Here is a 22,418-nt window from a genome sequence, read left to right as displayed (position 1 = left end):
GCTGACTCTAGTGGAGGGTGGAGCATTTCGTAGTCCTGGACCAGCGGTCTCGATATCTGCTCTGTTATTGGCAAACCTCACATGTCTTGTTCGGCTACGAAAGCTGTTACAGTAGCACAAGTAGCCAAAAACTAGGAGTGGGAAAAACGATATAAAAGTTGCAATAACTGTTTGTTGTAAGGCTGTAAACCACCGAGATGAAAAGATAGGGAGAAAACCCATCAAAAACACAAGCATAGTAATGAGGAATAGAGTGATAAACAATCCAATTTCTTTTAGTACATCTCTTCTCCTTGTGATTTGCCTTCTCCATAAAGTACAAAACCAGATAATTAGAATAATGTTTCCTATCAAGCTTATCATCATTATTGCAGGTGGTATAAAGTATAAATGTTCAATATTACTCTGTCTTCGATTGATCCAATCTGGCTCGCAATCAATCGCAATCATCACTTGCGGAATGCAACACGCATATGGTGTCAGAATTCTCTAGGGAAATACATTTGTCACCGGTGATGTTTCCAATCCCTCCCCTCTACTATCTATGGTTTAGGCTTCGCAGCAGGGAAAGAGAAAAGTTGACATGGAGTAATTCAAGCTATACTCAACAAAAACTAAAAACAGAGTAAAGACAGCGGACTTAGACAAGTTAGAGCTTGTCAGTGGTGTAAACTTACTTCTCTAGAGTAACCTCCCAGCCTCTGAGTGATCGCTAGTGGATAGGAGAGCTAGAAACAGTTGAAATACAACCAGAGTACGGTCAAAACAAAAATAATCGCGATCGCGAAATCATAACACGGAGTGTTTCAACCATTTACACAGGGAGGCCTGGTCGTTTCCAATCCCCTTCCTTTTCAATCTATGATAAAATTTGGATTACAGCCGAGTAGAGTAGAAGAGGGTATTATGAGATGGTTATGAGACAGCTGTTTAAAACAGGAGTGCTTCAGCTATTCTGTCTGCAGTTAATAGCACTACCACTCTAGTATTTTTTCCAAAAGAAATTTGGAGTTGTATGCTTGTGTTGACAGAGATACCACAATAGTTTGTTTAAGTACATAATTTAATTGGAAAAAACATTTTTAATTGACCAAATTTAAGTGGGTGCCAAATGTTTGTAGTAAAATTCACTAGGTATCAGTTAAAACAGGAGTAACTGTTTTTATAGTCAAAATAATCACTATATTTTAATATCAAAAAGTTCCAGGATATGTTAGAACAACCAATTAGCGTTAAAATTAATTAATTACAACGGTGTCTCGTAAATACCCCCCCTGTCTCATAATACCCAAACCACTTTGAACACTAAAATGCTAGCATTAGCTGCAAACAAAGCACTGTCACTAATTTTTTTTGCTTACATGCAAAGCATATTGACCATAATAGTTAGTGAACAGGCTATTTAGCTCCCTCAAGATTACTGCAAGACAGGGGGGCCAGACACATTTAGAGGTCTCATAATACCCCCTTGTACTCTATTGCTACATCTACTCCTTTTTTATAACCTCCAATATCACAGTCTCCTCCCTATTGACATTCCAAGAGCACACGGAGTGCAGAGGAGGTACGACATAGGTTGACCTTTTGCTAATGAGTTACTCCTGTATTGCATTCCTGCAGCATGACAAGTGTCACGCCCACATGATATTTGTGTTGACTCAGCAGGTATTTTATGCACCGTCAGCGCTATTTTACTGTTCTTTGTGTTTATCTCTTCTGGAGTCTCTCCAAGAGGCATTTTCTACTAGTTTATCAATCTTAGTATCTACTATAAGTGTTACATTAACACAGGAGCCATAGAAAGCACAACAAACTCTTACACTGTAAGTTAATAGCTTATTTCTTCAACAATGACTATGCTATTCATTTTCTTATCTTATGTCACAGGATATAGCTAGGCATTATTTATAACTACTGTAGAGTACTATGATTGTTTGTAGTCTTTTAGCTAGCTAGGAGAGCAAGTTTTGGTGTTGTGCTTCCGTATATTCTCTTCTTTCTCCGTACACTCACAATTCCTCCGTGAAACTTGATGATAAATTATGACGCAAGGCCACACCTCCTCTAGGTAAATGTGGGCGTGACATCCTGTCATGCTGCAGGAATGCAATACGGGAGTAACTCATTAGCAAAAAGGTCAACCTATGTCGTACCTCCTCTGTCCTCTGACGGAGTGCTGTCTCTCTTCCCCCTCCCCCCTTTGAGAAAAAGGTCTGGCCCCATGCATGGTTTTTAAATGTGGGCAGAGCTATCTGATGCGCATGCGCATGCTGACTGTTGAGAAAAAGTGATGACCTTTGCTCTGATCATAGATATAGGAGGGAAGGATAGAGCGGTTGCATCGCGCGTCATCCACCCACGCACAAAAGTTTTTGGAGGACAACCTCCAAAAACACAGGTGTAAACAATGTAAAAGTACACAAAGAACTCGACACCATTTGGCACAGTAGAACTATGATCCAGGATACAGAGTGCTCTAGTATTGTAACTGTAAGTCTACCTTAGCTTACAGAGAAGGCTGAGGTGAGAAACTTGCATGCATCATAATGTACAAGCTAAGGAAATCCACTGAAATTCACTAGCTTTATTCTCACTTTATTCTCACACATTTATATCTCAGTACAAAATTTTCAGGTTTTCCTTTGCTTGTTTCTTGACAGTGTACTAGCTGAACAAGCTGAGCTCTGTGTGAAGATGGCTACCATAATTATGTTCAAGTGAAGGTAGGAGTGCCCTGATCATCATGTGTCAGGCATCGATCGATCATTGCTGGCTGGGAGGATTGTGTGGGACACGATCACCACAGTATTAAATTAATGTAAGTGCTCTTTGTGTTACTATGCTGTAATTACAGCGCCAACTCTGACTGAATTCCATTATTTAAGTCCTCCAACGGTTGCTGTAATTAAAAGATGCAAGGCAGTAGGCTTTTCTTTTATTATGCACATGCATTTGATTCGTACTGTAGAGCTGCTGTAAAATACAGAGACAAAAAATCAAACCGTACAGTAGATCCACTGCATACTATATACTAAAAGATTGCACTCAACACTATAATAGCTGTGCACTTAAGCGCCACCATAATATTTTTGGGAAGTTTGTGTAAAACTATGCTCGAGCTCACTGCACACTCAGTTTGAGGTGAAAAAATAAGTGTGACAGTTTCCTTTGATAGAGTGGTGCGGGGGCCATTATTTACCTGCTACACTTAGCTATATATACGTATCTCAAGTATTTTTCTATCTCAAGTATTTTTTTGTCTTAAGTATAAAACACAGTTGAGTTCAAGCTAGCTGTGACCTTTGCTTGTTCATCATTCGTTCGTGGTTAATTCTAAAGCTATGATTATTATTATGTCTGAACTAAATTATGTGTGCTGTGCAAGGCGCTGACTATGGAGGAGATAGGACATGCACATGTGTCATCAGTCAATTGAACGTATGGCATGCAATGTAATGTAATTTTATCGCAAATGTATTTGAGTGGTAATATACAGTGGAACCCCTCTATAACGGACACCTATGGGAACAATGTTTTGGCCTTTATACAGAGGTGGTCTTTGTTGAGAGGTTGTTTTGTACACATTTGGGACCTGAGTGACTGGCCGTTATATAGCAACTGGCATTTATTCAGAGGTGGTTGTTAACAGAGGTTCCACTGTACTACTACTACTACTTTATAGCTAGTGCACATCATTTTCCTAAGTTACGTTGCCTTGTTAATTACACAGGCGCACGTCATCTCGTATAATTATACAGTACCTCCTTTGAGTGCTCATGATTACATAATTTCTCCCACACAGAGAATGATGGAGACAAAAGTCAAGATAAAATTGACATTGATTATCATGTGTCAGTACATGTATTAATTATGTGCTCAGTGTATATACCTTTACCGACATCGTCTCTGGTCTCTGAAACATTAATAGTAATTTTAATATGGGTCGAGCAATAATGAATGTTGGTTGACTCAAGATTGACAAAAAAAGACAACAAAAAACAACACTGTTAATTATTGAGCTTAGAAGATGACAGAAGCAAGCATCCAAATCTTTGTACCATATCATCGAGAGGAGGAGCACACCCTGTATGTGTTGTGTGTGCATACATCAGAAGGTAATCCGAACAAAAGTACGCTATAAATTATGCTCCCCTGCCATTATGATCATTTAGATGTACTGTGTATGTACTTCATATAAAGCTGCTGCTGACTAGATCTAAAAGGCAGCCAGCAGATATTGACATAGATCTATCCATATGATATGATGCACTCCTGATTCATATGATAATTTATAAGCATGAGAGCTTACATCAAACTCATTTCCTCTGCAGCAGTTCAGGTAGGGGTCCTTTGATCGTCTATAGCTATTAACGTTGCTTAATTCGCTTTCTCTGCTAAGAGAGTAAAGCTAAACTGAGAGTTCTGTGCAGCCGCCATGTAAATTTTCGGGAGGTTGTCCTCCAAAAACTTTTTATGACGTAATGCGATGACGTCGATGCAACCGCTCTATTGGCAACGGAAGTGGTTCACGTGATCATTTTACATGTGTTTCTGCAGTTTTGTAATGAAACCATCCGTGACTCGCCTGTTTTCCTGCCAGAATGCCCGCGAAAAGCAAAAAAAGTCTGTTTGTGGTCTTCCTTTAGTGCCTCATGACCTCTCATGGTGTTACACTGATGTTGTGCTTTATTTAGAGTTAGATTATCTCGCCAGTTTGTAAAACTAAAGAAACAAAGACTTTTTACTACAGAAAAACTACAATTTACAAGGTTTGATCCCTTTTTAAGAAACAGTACTCATCCATATTACTATTCTTCAAGTTTTCCTGGTTGTATGTATGTAGGTTGATCTACTGAAAGGCAAAAATCGCCTATTCATACCATTTAGAATGTGTTGCATGTTGTAGTGTTGCGTATGGCTTATTTCATCTGACGTTTTATGCTCCCTTTTTAAGAAACACACATGCTTTTAAAATTATACTGACTTCATGAGAGTGTTCATCAATGTCAGGTCCATCAACTGGCACAGGTTTTGTGCTTTAAATTTTTGTCTGTTGCAGAAAATATGACTGGAGGTGTAAGGCCTGATTATCGGCTTATATAGTAAGAAACAGAACTGGGATAGAAAGCTCCAGGTCAGTGCCACAGTGTTTTACTAACTCATTCATATGCCCCCCCCGTCCCCACATACACAGTCATACTATTAGATCTTCATCGTACTATCAGTATGCTGGAAGAAATTTATGAAGCTGAAGAAGGAAGAGTTGATTGACTGTTTTGGGCTACATATTAAAAAACGAAATGAAAGACTTTGTTACATGCAAAAGACCTGTACAGTTGTATAGCACCAGCTCTACCTCATGCAGTAGCAGCAGTAGCAGTTCATTATGCAGCTTATTATGGCAGTTTAACTTTTTAACTTTATATGACTTGTGAAATGTTGATAATTTATTAAAATTTGGTATTGATAAAATGTCGTACAGAACATGTTACAGAGAATATTGATAATGGCTACAGTACTATCAGTCTATCTATGTTATCTAGTTCTTGTGCATACAAGCCCAGAGCTTGTATCAAATGTGAGAATGGACATGAACACAAGCAGTATTGTCTAAGTATTAAAGTGTTGTTTCTGAGCTTCTCTCTTTCTTGTTGACTTTGAGAATCCCTCTCAGTATTTAACATGAGGCAGATTCTTGGGATGTCAACTTGCATCTGTCATCAATGACTTCTTTCAGAGTTAATAATGACTTGTTCTCTCTGTTATTTTTATTGCCATAGTTTGGAGGCAACAAAAGTAGAGGCAAAGTGATGCATTCCAATGACGTAGTACGTGTCACGCTTCAAATTTTCTACCATTGCCAATCCTTCCCTTCCTATATCTTTGCTCTGATACGCCTCTGGCTTGTTTCAGCTGCTCATGAATAGCTGAGTTGGTGCCACAGCAAGTTACAAGTTGCCATAAACAGCTGTACTCGGAGGATGTGAAATAACAGTTGACCTTTTTTTAGTAAACAGTTGTTATTTGCCACCCCTGCAAACCTACAGCCTTGATTGTATTTTAGATTAGAAATTAGAAGATGGCCCAGTACAAAGAGTTGGATACACTGCGCGCATTCACTGCTACACTGAACATGGCCCTGTCCACACTTCCTGTGCCCAAAGTGTTTGCTGATCTACTGGTTCAGAATAAGTTAGTGGGAGAAATGGCAGCAAGGAATATTCTCAGCCCAACTGGAATCGATGATTACACTAAAGCCAGTAAACTGATGTCGGCCGTGTATTCGCATGTGCAAACGGTTATTAGTCAAGAAAAGGCTACCTTGATATTCAATACGTTGGTACTCATTCTGTACAATGATCCGCTAGGTCTCGAAGATCTGGCACAGCAGCTTGTCAAACATAGAGGTACGCTATGTGTCAATGTGGAAATATACATGTCTTTGACATGTAGATTCTATAGTCTTAATTTTCATGCCATATACAATGTAGGTGAGGGAGATCCTGCTTACAAGACACCTCTGCCCTTGTCTACTGAATCAGGTATGATAGTAAATATACATGCCTTCGACATGTACAGTGCTTGCAGCCTAGTTGGGCGGAGCCCGACCGTCCCTGACGGGAGGTAGAGTTTCAAGCCTATGTCAGGATTTGTAGTTGCAGCCCAATCAGATTGCAGCATTTCTACTGTGGTCTGTGTCACGTCCGGTTGCGCAACCTCAAGCAAGGTAAAATTGGTTAACACCCACTTCAGAATAATAAGAATAAAATGATTATTCATAGCTGCTTTTATCAGCGTGTTACAAGACAAATCCTGGCATAGGCTTGAAACCCGACCTCCCGTCAGGGACGGTTGGGCTCTGCCCAACTACTTGCAGCGCAGCCTAGACAGTACAGTCTACACTAAGACTCCAAATTTGGCTTCAAATCATGTACTTGTGGTTATGTGTCATAGTGAGTAGTATTTCCTTGTTGTTATGTAACAATCTAGCCTCGATCCCAGGCCGATCCGTCTCCAATTGAACGCTACGACCTAGCGTTCAATTAGAGACGGATCGGCCTGGGATCGAGGCTAGTAACAATCATGATTGTGGTTTGTTCACTAGTGTAAATAGAGTAAGGCATTCAACGGCCCAGAGAGTTCACAGAGTACGATTAACCTTCGCTAGTAGAGAGTACGATTAACCTTCGCTAGTGGACAGTTCTAGTAAAAGCTCACCTTCTAGCTAGAGACCTTTACCTATGTACGTAGGGGGGTGCTGACCTTATATTTGACCTTTGCTACACACAGATGCTATCTATAATTATTAAAGAGCCATGCGTGGCCTGCTTTGGACAGCAGGCACAACACTAGATGTCCTAGTGACTCACTAGCCTAGTAGGCTACAGTTGAACAGTAAGCAATTAAGCTGCATGGTTGCTTATTTGTGTGCTGTTGTTTCTAGTACATGTTGATTTGTTGTAGTTAATACTAGGACTGTTCAGTGTTGAGTGGACTATTTTTCTTTTGCCAGATTGAAGTCCAGAGTAGAACATGTAGCCTGTAGGAATGACTGTATTAGATCAACGTACATGTAGAGGTACAAACAACAGCACACAAACAAGCTCAACTTACTGTTCAACTGTAACCTACTATAGGCTAGTGTTGTGCCTGCTGTCCAAAGCAGGCTATGCATGGCTCTTTAATATTATAGTAGTAAATAGCATCTGTGTGTAGCAAAGGTCAAATATAAGGTCAGCACCCCTCTATGTACCTAGGTAAAGGTTTTTAGCTACAAGGTGAGCTTTTACTAGAAAAAAATGAACTCTCCACTAGCGAAGGTTAATCGTACTCTCTACTAGCGAAGGTTTATCGTACTGCCCACTAGCGAAGGCCAATCATACTGTCCACTAGCGAAGGTCAATCGTACTCTTGTGAACTCTCTGGACCACCGTAATATTCAGACACAATGTATGTTCAGACAACACTCATTCTAAGGAAACAAGCAGTGATTAAAATGTTTCTTTTGCACCATCTGATCAAGCATGTGTAATACAAAACGCTTGTATGTCCATGCAATTATTTCTGCTGAGTCACTCGCATGTCAATGATCAGACAGTAATGGGGTCACAGTGGCGGATCCAGGGGGGGGATCCCAGGGTGCCATGGATCCCCCCTTTCAGACTAAGCTATTGTGGCTTTACTACAGCTACCAGCTAGCTATTTATCGATCAGTATTGTAGCTATTTATCAGTATTGTAGCTTGATTCAATGATTGTACCTGTTGTTCTGATGCATCAACTGCCAAAGGAGTGTTCAGGCTAGCCTAGGTTAGCTAGTTGACTGTTCGTGGCAGAGCTAGCTAGCTCTACGCAAGTTTATTATGGGACTTCCCCTGGGATTTTACCTAGTCATGTGTGACCGGAAGTGGGCGTAACCCCAAAAATTTCACGCTACGCGCGACTTTCACTACTCGCACTGCGCGCTCGTAGTTTGGAACCCCCCTTTCATATTTCCTGGATCCACCACTGGGTCAAACGTCAAATGTTCTTAGCATCCCATGTGTAACTGCGGGGCCAAATGTCAAAGGTTTTTGGGTAGTTGTACGTGAGATGCCAATAACCTTTGATCTTTGACCCCATTGCTGTCTGATCATTGATACGCGAATGACTCAGCAGAAATAATTGCTGCATGGACATACAAGCGTTTGCAACTCCAACTTTGGGGGTTTTATTGTTTAGTTATTGTCCTTACATAATTACTCTGTGACTCTCAGCATATCCCCCTACAGAAGAAACGGTAGGTTGTGTCTGATGATCGATTTTTTTGTCCGTTCTTACCGTTTATCAAACACTTACTAGCACATTTTCAGCTCTTGAAGACTTAGTAGTTGATTTCTTTTTTGCATACATTCATAGTAACACATGCTTGATCAGATGGTGCAAAAGAAAAATGTTTATCACTGCTTGTTTGAGTGTCTGAACATACATTGTGTCTGATTATAGATGCCTTACTCTACTACAGAAATGCTCCGTAAACTTAATTATGGTTTCTGTGACGTCACTGTTTACTATCAGAATTGAACAAGTTCTTCAGTATTTCCAGCATCTATACCCAGGCCCAGGAGTGCAAGCCAGGTTCCAGAGTCATTGTAATAGTAGCTATAGTGATCATGAGCTGACTAAAGCAACATCAGGATCCAGAACAGAACAGAACTAATTTGCCCAGAAATCAAAGTTGGACCAAACAGACAATATCCAATAAAAGTACTGATGTAAGTGCACAAGACCATCTATAAAAAAAAATTAGCAAGTGCTATAGCTGCTTAGTTTTTTGGAAATACTAACTTCAAGTGTATGCTATTAGCTATCTATGTACTTTCAAGAAACTTTGGATACTCAAGTGGCAGACAGGCAAGAATTGAAGTTACTTATTTTTGTCAATGTTTATTTTGTTGTATCTGATGTAAGCCTGAGTCAAAGGTGTTTTTAAGAGCTGCACTAGTAGTTACCAGTGTTGTCTTATAGTCTAGCCTGTCTATACTTGTCCAGCACCCTCAGAACTATTTTGCCCAGAAATCAAAGTTGCTGTAAACAAAGAAGTTGTTTATTTTGTTTCTCTCAATCATCATTCTATAATAGAGCTTGATTTTTATATCAGCTTATTTATTTTCGCATCAACTCTCTATCATTCATTACTTCTTGTTATAATTATATTGTTGCAGAGTTATTCTTTAAAAAATAGACTGTACCATTTTGTGCTAATACCGCTGTCTATGAATATCATTAACGCCCATAAGGGCCCATATAAATTGTGATATGAAGTCAATAATACACACTTCCGGTAATCTTAGTGTAGATGTAGAGAGTAGAAAAACCCAAATTTTGCTGGTATTGTATTGGTACATAAGTGTGAATATCTTGTGATGGGAACATTTCTAAGAAATTTTGCTGATACCATTGCATGTGTAGATAAAAGAATATACCTTAAATTGTTTTCATGGAAACCAAAGGTGGTGGGTATGTGGTGGTTTATATAAAAGTAAAAATGTTTTATAGTGGACAATCACTTAGCGATGGAAAAGACCAATCGTTGTTGGCTAAGGTAAGGGAACTCTGGCACAACATTCCTGAATAGTTTATCTAACATAATTATGCATGGTTTTGTTATGTACACACACTGATTACACACTGATTACTACTCAATTATCGTGTTTTTTGGGTGCCTTTTCGCTTAGCGACGGAACTCAAGCAAATTTGTTGGCTAAGGTCTAATTGTTTTTGCACATTAATTGTTAATAAATTTTCTATTTTTTGATACAACAAAGTTGTCCAAAAATACTTTAGTTCCGGAGATATTTGATGTTACACACATTATTTTCTTTACGATCACCCCCATTTTCACCTAAAATGATTTTCCACTACAACAACTTTTGAGGAAATATTTTCAAATAATGTTGTAGCTTATTTATTCACTAAAATGGTATCAGCACAATTTCTTAGAAATTTTCCAATCTTGAGATACATTTAAGTACAACTACCTATTGTGGTATTTTACTCTCTAGGCTGCTAGCACTGTAGAGTCTATAGTCTTAATTTTCATGCCATATACAATGTAGGTGAGGGAGATCCTGCTTACGAGACACCTCTGCCCTTGACTGCTGAATCAGGTATGATAGTGTTTTCTTCATTTTGCTATGTACTTCTCACTTCTCGTAGGAGCTACACCTACTACAACTAGTTCAAGTGCCTCAGAGAACGTTACGCAGGGTTAGTCATGGGGGTATATATATATATATGCGAATAATTTATTATTTCCCATGCAGTCAGGGAGGCCCGACTCAAGGCCATAGAGCTAAACCAAAGCCGACAACCGCTCACTGACTAAGCTAGCCCGGATATAGCAGATATTTTTGTAAAACTTTTACTTAGTAATACAATACTTTTCTAAAAAGTTCTTTTAATGAAAACACCGCAGGTGCTGATGCCCTCGGTTGATATAAATTTGCTGCATGCAATCAACCGAATAGTGGGTAATGATCAACCATGATTGTTGTTAAAAACGATCGATGCCAAAAATTCCAAGTCTAAAATTAATGGCTACAAGTCAGCAGAGCCTTGCAGCTCTCTGCTCACTCTTGCAGCTACCAATAGCTAGTGTTCTAGTGCAGAGCTAACTACTAAGTAGAGTAGTAACACTCGGTGAACAAGTTTTGCTACGAACTCTTCTGAAAAGGCTGCAATGGCATTCCAAGTAAGCAAAACTAGGCATAACTCGAGAACGAAGCATTATTTTGCAAATCCATGAATCAAAAATCCAAGTAAACATGACTAGAAGCCTATAGAAACTCTTACTTGCACTTGATTCATCCTTGAGCAGCTGTAGCGGTCTTCACACACAGACACACAAACACACTACCGTATACCTTGCTTGCGCATGCGCACCGAGGCATAATTATCACACGATCATGATGAACATCAGTAAGCAAAGAGAAGAAGTTAAGCACGGAGAGCTCAAGGAGTGGGTAATGATCACCATGATTGTTGCCGAAATCGAACGATCGATGCCAAAAGTTCCAGTCTAAAATTAATGTTAGAAATGTTGCTAGGAGTAGCTGCTGGTAAAACTGCAATGTTATGCTCAAGATCAATATTTTTAGCTCATAAATTACTATGGAATGAACACAAACAATTATAAACTCATTATTTTACAAACATTGTAATTATAAATCAAGTTAGTCACTATCTTATACTTAGACCTTGCCATGTTTTGAACATAGAGTAAGTCGGCGAACTCCGTCAGACATCAAAGTGCGTCAGGTAAAAGGGCGTGTAACGCACAAACAAAACAAGACTGGTTCAACCAGAGATACAAAAGAAAGGGGATTGGAAACGACCGCCCACGCCCTATGTAAAAGGACTGACATCCGGTGAAGCACTCCGTGTAATTATTGCGCTCGCAAATAATTACATGGAGGACTGCGCTACGGTTTTGTATCCCTGGTTTCTAGCTCTCCTATCCACTAGAGATCACTCAGGGCCTGGGAGATACTTGAGAGAAGTAAGCTTATACCACTGACAAGCTCTAAGTCCGTTGTCTTTACTCTATTTCCAATTTTTTTGAGTTTAGCTTGAATTACTCTATGTCAACTTTTCTCTGTCCCTCCTGTGAAGTCAAAACAGCAAAGGACATTGCTTGACTTGGTTATTATGTATCTAAGTGCTACATAGAATGGCTTCATGCTATAAATAAGCTGTACTGTTCATAAACGTTTGCAGTATAGTCCTTCAAACTGCTTTAGTATACTTTTAGACACACCACGGGCCTGTCCCTCCTACGACTTCATAGTAAAGGCTATTTCTTCTTGCATAGCATTTATTTGTCTAGTAATAGTGGCTGCATGGCTTAGTCGACTTTTTAGAGCTAAATTCTCTTTACTTTTTAGAAAAATCAACATTAAAAATGATCAATTTCACTGTTTCTATGTACAGCACATTGTAGAGCAGTCAAGACAGGTAATGAGCATGCTGACTATAAATATAATTCTTTGTAGTTTTAGCCACGCCCTATAACACGGAATGCTTCACGCAAAAATTTCGTAAAAATTTCGTTTCCAATCCCCTTTCTTTTGTATCTCTGGTTCAACCACCGAACAGAAGCTAATAATTATAAGCGCTTATAACCCATAGGCGCTAATATTAGCGCTTATAGCTAAAATATTGCTGACTAAGCACTTTACAACCCTCACAGAGAAATAAGTGTAGCTCCGCTTTGCAGGGTTGCCTGATTCTGGGAATTGCTCCACTCTGTACTGCACTCTATCTAGATTGTACTCAGCTTGTGTTAGTTAGCTCTAGCTGTGTAGTTTGGCAAAAACGGGGATCGGTACGTTCTGACAAAAATCGAAAAATTCGGTAGTTTTTTCAAGTTATCACTGCTCGGACTGGAAGCGACTTGGCCTATCCAAGTTTTCGCTGGACAATATGCCCATGGCCATCTGTTAGTGTGTGTAATTAGTTTGAACCAGTCTTGTTTTGTTTGTGCGTTACACGCCCTTTTACCTGACGCACTTTGATGTCTGACGGAGTTCGGCGACTTACTCTACATTGCAAAACTATTTTGTTATGGTTTTGTATGTTTTAAGCGCATGAGTCCTAGGTACATTTATTTATCTATTGATAGATAGACTACTACTTTCATTGCAATATTTTTGTAACATTATATACAATGAAAGATATTTCCCCCCATGCACTGCAGTTTGTTTATTATGTTTAGTTACTTTTCTTGTACACTGTCACGCATGATGCAGTCAAGATACTACAAGCACTGAAACTGTATCACTCACTCCTCTCCACAGGCTGGTGGTGACAGTCAAGTGCATACTCAAACTGAAAGGGCTGCTAAATCTGCTAAACTTGTCAAAAATCGTAGCCGGATGACTCGGGGTCACGTCCCTCGGTCCTCAGAAAAGTTCCAATACTCGGCCCAGAGAGTAGGAACTCCTTATTAATATATTACGTGGCGGTTTATGTAAGTCCTAGGTAAATTCACTGCTGACTATACTTTTCATGTGAATTCTTGGTGCTCATGCTTTTTCTGTAGGACCTCCCGCTAATCGAGTGTCTCTCCAAGAACTATAGTAAGACAATACAAGCTAATTGACGAGTAACTTAAAAGTGAAATAGAGGTCACTGATTTTCCCTGCCTGGCTGAAAACTACGATGGTGTAACGATCTATTCGAGTGCCATATGGGACTAACTCGTTGAACAAGCTGATGTGAATGCGTTGTGCCTGAGAGAAGGAACTCAAGCAGCCATGATGAAGTGTTTGCATTTCTGGAAGACGCACAATCCTTATGCAGCAACTTACAGAACTCTACTAGAGTTGTTACTGAAACTGAGAACAGAGAGGATAGCTGATGAAATATGTCTGCACTTGATCACTCAATGTGAGTATACCGTATAGCGGGAAATTTTTTGTGGAGTAAAATATTCGTTATTTTCGTGGGCAAGCTGACCTCCACGAAATTTTAACGTAGGCGTGGCTTACCGGAACGTAGGAATGCAGTGCAAGCAACAAGGCTAAACGAAATATGTACTCACAAAAACCACCGTTTCTCGAGTTGAACGAATTTTTTTACCTCACTTAAATTACCCGCTATAATATACGGTACAAATCATGCATGCTGTACAATTTTTATGTAAAATTATTATTTATAATAATACACACTTTTAGCCTCGATCCCAGGCCGAGTTTTCGCTTTTCGCCTAACCGTTATAAAAGCGAAAACTAAAAACTATAGTTGTTCGCCTAACTAATAAAAGCGAAAACTTGGCCTGGGATCGAGGCTAGCACACTTTATGTTCTGATGTGCAGTAGGCATTGGCACCACTTTCGTAGCTTTTTAGTATTTTGCACTTCATTTAGGCCACATACACATGCAGTTTCTTGCCCTGTACCTGCACGTTCATTGCTGATCTTAATTGCCAAGCCATACATGTGTCGATTAATGAGCTTTGTGCTAAAAAAACCCTATAATTTATAATCATAGTGCAGCACGCAAGAAAATGATAGACCATGCATGAAGTGCTAAAAATAGACATTTCTATTTTTTTCTATTTTAGTAGCACATTTGTACATTGATTTGAATTATGCTGTTTAATTTGCTGTTGTGCCGTCTCTTCATTTATTACGCCCTGAGCATCTCAAGTGGTTGCAGTTAACTTGAAATACACTATAAGTGAATTAGGTCTGCCTCCTGTGCACAGTCAATATAAATATTATTATTTTAGAACTCTTGCATGGTACAGCGGACTTGTGTACGTGTACTCTTAATTCCTAATTTTAAAACTTCCGTAATATATGCATGTTTAATTGTTTCGTGCTTTTTCCTCAGCCAATATATCGTAACAGGCCGGACTATATAATAGTTAGACACTGTTTTGGAGGTGTCAATGGGACTTAGAAGCCCAAAGGCACTGATTTAGTATCCTGAGCGTAGCGAGGGTACTAAAATGGCTGAGGGCTTCTAAATCACATAATTATATATAGACACCGACAAAACTAACTCATTTAGATATACTAGTGCACATGCGCAAACCGCTTGACGTACTACAATACAATTACTTGACAACGGAATACTAATAGATATACTAAGTAAATTTGCAGGTATACTAAGTCCCATATAGAGTATACCTAGCTGCTCTGAGGCACTTTTCCCATGTACTTCCCATGTACTTCCCATGTAGATCTTATCAACTAGTGTCTAATAATTATAATTATAATAATTAATGGTGATTAATAATTATTTTGTCTTGTACAGGAGGTGTGGTTGGTTACTGGTTCGGACTGTTGGACTGATTATTATGTAAGTGTCGAACGCTGTACACTAATATTTAAAATCATTATGTTATATATCGTGTGTGTTAATTAGTTGGCTGTAAAATAGATACTATAGTATTTTATTTTGCAATAATTATTAATTGGTTTTATATAATTATAGTAAGCTAGTTATTATGCTACAAAGGAACTAGACTCAAATACTCTATTTAAGAGAATCCTATATAATTATTATAATTAGCCTTGCACCCCATGCATGCATGGAATATGTGAATTCAAATGATCAGATTGTCAACACGTGACTACAATAATTAATATGTGTACAGTACGTGCAAAATGGGGTGGAGAGAAATTAATCATTAAAAGACTTGTTGGAGCATGCCACTGTAAAATAGTATCGTGTTTCTTAAATATAAATTCCTTTCAACTATTAAGCCTCCTCCAGAAACTTGTTTTAATTTCGTACTTGGATGAGGCTGATTATTGATTATACGCTGGAGTAGCCATCGTCTTTAATCAATTAACGCTCAATCAAACTGACATAATTCTAGTGCCGTACACAAAGTAGCCATGGTGATGTTAACAGCCTGTAAAACATGCCACAGTGAATGCTTAATTATGAGCCTATAGGAAGAATTCAGTCTTGTGCGTGGGTGGGTGGAGGTGTGTGATGTGTGGAGGGGGTGTATGTAAATGAAAGCTTAATAGTCACAAGAAACGTGTCTTCAAGTTACACCTTAGGCAGACCAACAGTGGTTGTATAGTAAATAAAGAGGTGGCCTGCCCTACTAACAGGTCCAAACACATGCTATGGAAACTTTGAAGCCCCATTAACCTGGCTGTATTATAGGATGACCTACTTATAAGATGACCACATGCAGGAGCAGATTCATGTGCTCCTGGTACAACGTATATAACCAATACATTGTTTGGGCCAGACACTTCAGAGAATAATTATATAGAGACGACGTTTCAACAATAATTGGTCTGTGTCAAGCGTTCGTAGACAGATACACGAGTACAACCAGAGGATCGATATACACGAGATTGTTCTAAACAAAATTTATGACGAGAATGTTTAATTTGTGTGGGAATGTGTGGAGGGAGTTTATGAGAATGCAACGCAACACATTCCATACATTCTACTGACAATTTCAACATTATTATCAACTAGAGTATAAAGTATAATTATGATCATCGGACGTCATCATAATTATGTCGGACAGTGATACAGCAGAACCTCTGTTAACAACAAAGGCCAGTTGCTATATAACGGCCAGGCACCCAGGTCCCAAATGAGCAATTTGTGTACAAAACAACCTCTCAACAAAGGCCACCTCTGTATAAAGGCCAAAACATTGTTCCCCAAAGGTGTTCGTTATAGAGGGGTTCCACTGTATCTTAAAAACTACAGCAGATACAGACACCATTCAAACCATTTTAATTGTTAGCTTTTCCAATGATCACCTACGGACGGCTTCAACAGGCAGGTCTATGACCCAGCTGTGTAGTCATGTGACTCTGAACTTATCGTGAAGCCAATCATGTATGCTATGACTATTGTGAAGTGGGAGGGGAGGGGCTTGTACAATAGCTACTTTTTACATGGTGCACAAACTAATGATCACATTTGCATGAGTTAAAAACATGATATTAATTCTTGTAGTTGTTATTGTATTTTCCTCCAGCAGCTGGAGTTTCTCCAGGCCCACATTCAGTCAAGTAGGCATTGTTCTGTGTGTAGCTGTAGTCACCTTTGACCTCTCTGTTGGCTGGGATCTCCTCATAAGTAGCATGCACAGTTTCGTAGATAGCGGTTGCATTTTGACCCTGGTCAGTAAGGGGAATATCTCGAGCAACAGTACTGCGTGTGGAAAGAACAGAAGTAGTTGTGACAATAAAAACTTCCAGTTTCAAGTTTTGGTCCAGAAGTACACACAAACCATGCACTTTTTAAACATGCAATTTTTAAACAAACTCACATTTTCCCTCCTCTCTTGTATCGGAGCACTAAGTAGGTCACCATCACTACAGTCACTGCTACCACTGCTACCAGGGCCACCACTCCTCCCACCACAGCACCAGTGTTGTCAGAGGAGGGGGAGCTCTCATCAGTAGAGGAGGCTGTAATGAGACAATGACAAGCAACATGCAGTGAGTATGTTTAATATCACTAACCTAACACAATGCATGCTGTGTCCATCCCTCCACTGGTAGGCACCACACAGCAGTAGACACCAGCAGGAGCAGTAGCTGTTCCACTCATCATCAGACTGACACTCATCTGACCTCTGCTAATGTACAACGCTCCATCCTCCATAACAACAGACCCGTTAGGATAGTGCCAATCTCCCGTGTTCCCTTCACAGCAGCCAGCAAGATTAGTATGACAGACGAGGCCACTCCCGTCTCCCACGGAGGACAGGGGGATCTCAGAGAGCCCAGACAAGTAGTTGGTAGAGGAGAGGGACAAGTACACAGGGGGAGGGGCTATGGGGGGTCGTGATAATATACCATTGCAGAAACTGCCATGCACGCTTACTCTGACAGGACGGTGAGCTGCTCCAGTTGCCAGTGCTCAAACATGTGATGGTTTCAGGGCCAATAAGAATGAATCCAGTGACACAGGTGTAGGTCACCTCTCCTCTGATCATGGTGCTGGTCGGTTGTCCGAGAGATCCGTTATTAATAGTGGGAGGGGGGCCACAAGAAACTATAAACAAGAATCAACTCAGTACTAGCCGTGTAACTATTTAATTGTCCTCACCTTGACAAGTTGGAGGTGAGCCATTCCATGTTTTGTCATTCTGACAAACTCTGACAATGTCTCCATTGAGGATGAAGCCAGTGCTGCAGCTTTGTGTAGCTATGGTGTTGATAGGTCTGTTGTCAGTGGATCCACCATTATACGAACATTAGGCAGTGAGGGTAGGTCAGAGCACGTGATTTCTGAATGGGAATATGCACATGACAAACAGCAGTACAAGTCCATTTACTTACGCTGACAAATTGGAGCTGACCTACTCCATACTATATCATTTCCATCACTCCTACAGGTCCTGGTGCTACTTCCATTGAGAGTGTAGCCAGAGTTACAGGTGTATGTGGCCACAGTGTCCACTGGTCTGCTGCCAGGAGATTCAGCTCCACTATAGTCGATGTTTCCATTTACCAATGAGGGTAGGTCAGAACAGGCTATCTCTATAATTATGGCAACAGGTACATGCACACTCAACATATACACCATATCCTTACGCTGACACACTGGAACTGTTGATGAGCTCCAGGTTCCATTACTTGCACAAGTCCTCACTGACATTCCAACTAGACGGTAGGCACTAAAACAAACGTAAGTGGCTGTAGCACCCACTGGTCTGCTGTTAGTGGACCCAAAAACATAGGTTATGCCTCCATTAGAGATGGTCGGGAGATCATCAGAGCATGTGACAGTGGTAGCTTTACAAATTATAGTACAAGAATAATTTAAAGAATGCGTTATGTAACATTATAGCACCTTGACAAGTTGGAACTGACCCACTCCACTCTCCACTCCTACAAGTGCTGGTGCTGCCTCCATTGAGAGTGTAGCCAATGTCACAGGTATAGGCAGCCACAGTGTTCTCACCCAGTGTTGGGTCAGAGTAGGAAATGACTCCGTTGGTGGGAAAAAGGAGGGACATACACACGACTGCATGCATGCATGTGTTATATAGATTACTGCATGCCAAGCATTGTGCAATCCATGCCTGGCCACGCACCTAGTGTAGCACAGAAGGTCATATTTCCTCCAGTAGTTGGTACAGTACAACAGTAATACCCAGTTGGAGTGAGGGGGTCGTTAAACTCTCTACGAGCCAGTCTGATGAGCTGAGGTGCATTCCTTAGCCTATAGAACTGCTGTTCAGCATCCGTTGAGTCCCTATTGTTCAGTAACACACTCCCATCAGGATACGTCCATTGTCCTAGTGATCCATTGCCATTGTTGTCACCAATATTTCTACAGCAGGTAGTCAGATCAGTGTGACAGGTGAGAGAAGGCAGACCACCACCCGGGACATCCTCTCCAATGGCAGTGATGAGGATCTCAGTATTGTTAGCAGTGATGACAGGACCCAATCCCAGGGTCAGGTAGACTGTATGCATGCGAACTTTAGTGTCACTGCATGCATACATTACTGTAGTAGTCTATGAGCTATTTACTTTAGTCTATAAAGTAAATAGCTCATACCTACTACTCAATATAGTAATCATTTTAATACCTTGCTGTCCCCAGCAGGTGGACACAGCACACAGCAAAAGCAGCAGAAGGAGAACACATTGAGTCTCCATATCCATTGGTAGTTTGGCTTGCAGTTATCTGTTTGGTACGGAATCATGGGGGCCATTAGGAATCTTAAATATTCCACTACACTTTCTTGCTAAATTTTAGTCTCTATAGTCGCTACTAGTCTCATAAATCAGCCGCACTTGGAAGTTTTCCAAGTGCGGCTGATTCATGATGTATACATGCATGCAGTAAATATTGTATACGTAGATATATACTATAGTGCATGACTGAGAATTCTTGATGAGTCATGCAGAAAACAGATCCAAGAATGAAAAACAGTTGACCTTTTTAGAAAAAGATTTTCCCCCCTACCAAAAGTCCTGGATCCGCCCCTGGATGAGGTGCCCGAGTCCTCGGAAAAGTTTTAATACTCAGCAATTCCGGTCCAGAGAGTAAGAACTCCAATATTACGTGATTACAGAAGTCCAATAGGTAATTCACTGCTGACTATATAGGATTTTCATGTGAATTCTTTGCCCCTATAATCAATGTTTGCTTTTTCTGTAGGACCTCCCGCTAAATGTGTAATCGAGTCCCTCTCCAAGAACTAGTAAGACAATACAAGCTAATTGATGAGCAACTCAACAGTGAAATAGAGCTAGGTCACTGATTTTCCCTGCCTGGCAGAAAATGTCGATGGTGTAGCGATCTATTCGAATGCCATGGGACTAACTCCCACAGAACCAGCTGATGTGAATGCGTTACGTTGTGCCTGAGAGAATTAAGGAACCCAAGCAGCCATGCATGATGAAGTGTTTGCATTTCTGGAAGACGCACAATCCTTATGCAGCAACTTATACAGAGCTCCTCTTGATCTACTGGAGTTGTTACTGAAACTGAGAAAAGAGAGGATAAAATATGTCAGCACTTGATCACTCAATGTGAGTATATATACACAATCATGCATGCTGCATGTACACGTATGTAATTATCATGCACACTTCATAACTGGTACTGATGTGCAGGCATTTGCACCACTTTCGTAGCTTTTTAGCATTTTGCACTTCATTTAGGCCACATAACACACATGCAAGTATTATAGTTTCTTGCCCTGTACATTCATCTGCCCCCGATCTGTTTTGCTGTTGCATGTGCTGTCACTTCGTTTAATTATTACGCCCTGCAGCATTTTAAGTGGTTGTGGTTAACTTATAATACGAATTAGGTCTGCATGGGCTGCAGCCTCCTGCATAAATTATGTGTACAGTCTATAATAGAGTTTATTAGAACTCTAGCTTAATTGGTATATACAGCTATATATATTAGGACTTGCCGTACTCTTAATTCCTAATTAATGAAATCTTTAAATTAACTTCCCTATAATAATTATAGCTGCATGCGCATGCATGCATAATTATAATTATTATACATGGCATGTTTTGTTTCGTGCTTTCCTCAGCCAATTGCAATATATATATTAGCCTCGATCCCAGGCCGAGTTTTCGCTTTTATAACGGTTAGGCGAACAACTGGGCCTGGTACTAGTTGTCTGCGCATGCGTCAAATTTTCATTGTATATTTGTGGTCGGCAAAAATATTTAATAAATCAATAATCGAAATTTGTACACAGAAAATGCACAGAGTGAGTACACAAAAGATGCACATAGGGAGCTGCTTCACAAAGGCCTGGGGAGTTGCCAGTTGTGCTGCAGCACAATTACAGTGACCCAGGGCAACTTCAGGATGAATGAATGCCTTCAAATTACGTTTCAAAAAGATTTAGCAGGCTGCTGGACTTCTCTGATTCTAGGCCCCAACTCGTAGCTCAGTTAAATTTTGCTTGAGAAAACGTAGATTCTCTTGATGTCTCTGAGCTATCCAGCAACGTTCGAATGAGCAGGTCATACTCCAGTCCTGTGAGTATAGGACAATATTAAAAGAAACCAAAGACGGTTAAACCCTTACCTCAAACTGTCCAGTCTCGTCCGTTAGTATAGCCAAGAGGAGCACTGTTGGGATAGCTGGATATTAGCCATTGCTCCTAGATCCTGTACAGAGAAGTAGACATTTTAAATACGTGTAGATCTATACATATTAAATTTCTCGGTTATAGTGTCATTGTCGACGAGCTGATGATGGCAGCACCAAGTTCTCTAGCTCACACTCTTCACTTGATCCACCATATTAATGATGAAACTATATATAGTCTACCTACGTACCGGTAGATCTTGCCAAACATGAACAAGACTTGATAGCATAGCCATAGGGCCCACACAAAAATATCTGACCTTAACAAGCTTGACAAAGCTTTATACCTCTTCCCTTGTTGTTCAGTCTTCAGAATAAGCTTCAGAGAAGAGAGAAGCTTCAGCTAAGAGCCATTCCAATCGATTCCAATAATGATAAAACGGGAACTGACTTCTAGTACACGATAGTACACGAATATAAATGTCACGAAAGTGAACGAGAATATCCATTCGTCAGAATCTGACGAACGACTGACGCATGCGCAGACAACTAGTACCAGGCCCAGTTGTTCACCTAACCGTTATAAAAGCGAAAACTCGGCCTGGGATCGAGGCTATATATATATATATCCTATAACAGCTATAGGCCATTAGATAATAAAGTGTAATTTTGTCTTGTACATGTATGCAGGAGGTGTGGTTACTGGCTCGGACTGTTGGACTGATCATTATATACAAGTGTCGAACTGTATACAGGACACTCATATTAAAGTTATCGTGCATGCATGTGTTAATTAGTTGACTGAATACAGGCCGGTATTTACTTTGGTTTATAATTATAGTAAGCTAGTTAGAAAGGAACTAG

At 40.1% G+C, this 22,418-nt stretch overlaps 3 protein-coding genes and 2 long non-coding RNA genes across 10 annotated transcripts; 2 read left to right on the top strand and 3 right to left on the bottom strand.

The window, feature by feature from the left end:
* Positions 1-2,333: 2,333 nt before the first annotated feature.
* LOC135336641 (uncharacterized) lies at positions 2,334-5,820 on the top strand. Of its 5 annotated transcripts, none has more exons than XR_010394861.1 (4): positions 2,334-2,523; positions 2,661-2,818; positions 3,803-5,134; positions 5,195-5,820. It is a non-coding gene; the product is annotated as an uncharacterized LOC135336641 (long non-coding RNA). The 5 variants fall into 5 exon arrangements; XR_010394863.1 differs by having other exon boundaries at positions 2,661-4,769; positions 5,029-5,134; XR_010394860.1 differs by having other exon boundaries at positions 2,661-4,769; positions 5,011-5,134.
* A 17-nt stretch (positions 5,821-5,837) lies between these two features.
* LOC135336615 (uncharacterized) lies at positions 5,838-10,963 on the top strand. Of its 2 annotated transcripts, XM_064532483.1 has the most exons (5): positions 5,839-6,407; positions 6,492-6,542; positions 10,598-10,648; positions 10,698-10,748; positions 10,805-10,963. In XM_064532483.1, exons 1-5 carry the CDS (start codon positions 6,080-6,082, stop codon positions 10,864-10,866), a joined length of 543 nt encoding a protein of 180 aa, XP_064388553.1. In that variant the 5' UTR covers positions 5,839-6,079; the 3' UTR covers positions 10,867-10,963. The 2 variants fall into 2 exon arrangements, with proteins under 2 accessions (XP_064388555.1, XP_064388553.1); XM_064532485.1 differs by lacking the exon at positions 6,492-6,542 and having other exon boundaries at positions 5,838-6,407.
* A 5,595-nt stretch (positions 10,964-16,558) lies between these two features.
* LOC135336588 (uncharacterized) lies at positions 16,559-18,221 on the bottom strand. The gene is made up of 5 exons (XM_064532446.1): positions 18,087-18,221; positions 17,862-18,032; positions 17,498-17,809; positions 17,302-17,443; positions 16,559-17,183 (listed from the first exon to the last, which is right to left on the bottom strand). Exons 2-5 carry the CDS (start codon positions 17,971-17,973, stop codon positions 16,973-16,975), a joined length of 777 nt encoding a protein of 258 aa, XP_064388516.1. The 5' UTR covers positions 17,974-18,032; positions 18,087-18,221; the 3' UTR covers positions 16,559-16,972.
* A 652-nt stretch (positions 18,222-18,873) lies between these two features.
* On the bottom strand, positions 18,874-19,742 carry LOC135336619 (uncharacterized). Its single transcript, XM_064532490.1, has 2 exons — positions 19,579-19,742; positions 18,874-19,452 (listed from the first exon to the last, which is right to left on the bottom strand). The coding sequence occupies exons 1-2, from the start codon at positions 19,652-19,654 to the stop codon at positions 19,034-19,036; spliced, it is 495 nt and encodes a 164-aa protein (XP_064388560.1). The 5' UTR covers positions 19,655-19,742; the 3' UTR covers positions 18,874-19,033.
* A 1,422-nt stretch (positions 19,743-21,164) lies between these two features.
* LOC135336638 (uncharacterized) lies at positions 21,165-22,155 on the bottom strand. The gene is made up of 2 exons (XR_010394856.1): positions 21,552-22,155; positions 21,165-21,500 (listed from the first exon to the last, which is right to left on the bottom strand). It is a non-coding gene; the product is annotated as an uncharacterized LOC135336638 (long non-coding RNA).
* Positions 22,156-22,418: the final 263 nt, after the last annotated feature.

This window comes from Halichondria panicea, chromosome 5, assembly GCF_963675165.1.
Source record: "Halichondria panicea chromosome 5, odHalPani1.1, whole genome shotgun sequence".
Classification (NCBI taxonomy): domain Eukaryota; kingdom Metazoa; phylum Porifera; class Demospongiae; order Suberitida; family Halichondriidae; genus Halichondria; species Halichondria panicea.
This window is presented reverse-complemented; position numbering and strand designations above follow the sequence as displayed.

Bases quoted from the DNA above. Each gene is read 5' to 3' on its own strand.
- LOC135336615 (XM_064532483.1), top strand. From the start codon at position 6,080: ATGGCCCAGTACAAAGAGTTGGATACACTGCGCGCATTCACTGCTACA. The intron at 6,543-10,597 runs GTATGATAGTAA...TATACAATGTAG, and splicing joins GCCCTTGTCTACTGAATCAG to GTGAGGGAGATCCTGCTTAC. The intron at 10,749-10,804 runs GTTAGTCATGGG...TTTCCCATGCAG, and splicing joins CTCAGAGAACGTTACGCAGG to TCAGGGAGGCCCGACTCAAG.
- LOC135336588 (XM_064532446.1), bottom strand. From the start codon at position 17,973: ATGATCAGAGGAGAGGTGACCTACACCTGTGTCACTGGATTCATTCTT. The intron at 17,444-17,497 runs GTTAGTGATATT...GTCTCATTACAG, and splicing joins CACAGCATGCATTGTGTTAG to CCTCCTCTACTGATGAGAGC. The intron at 17,184-17,301 runs GTGAGTTTGTTT...TTCCACACGCAG, and splicing joins TACAAGAGAGGAGGGAAAAT to TACTGTTGCTCGAGATATTC.
- LOC135336619 (XM_064532490.1), bottom strand. From the start codon at position 19,654: ATGGATATGGAGACTCAATGTGTTCTCCTTCTGCTGCTTTTGCTGTGT. The intron at 19,453-19,578 runs GTATTAAAATGA...GCATGCATACAG, and splicing joins CACCTGCTGGGGACAGCAAG to TCTACCTGACCCTGGGATTG.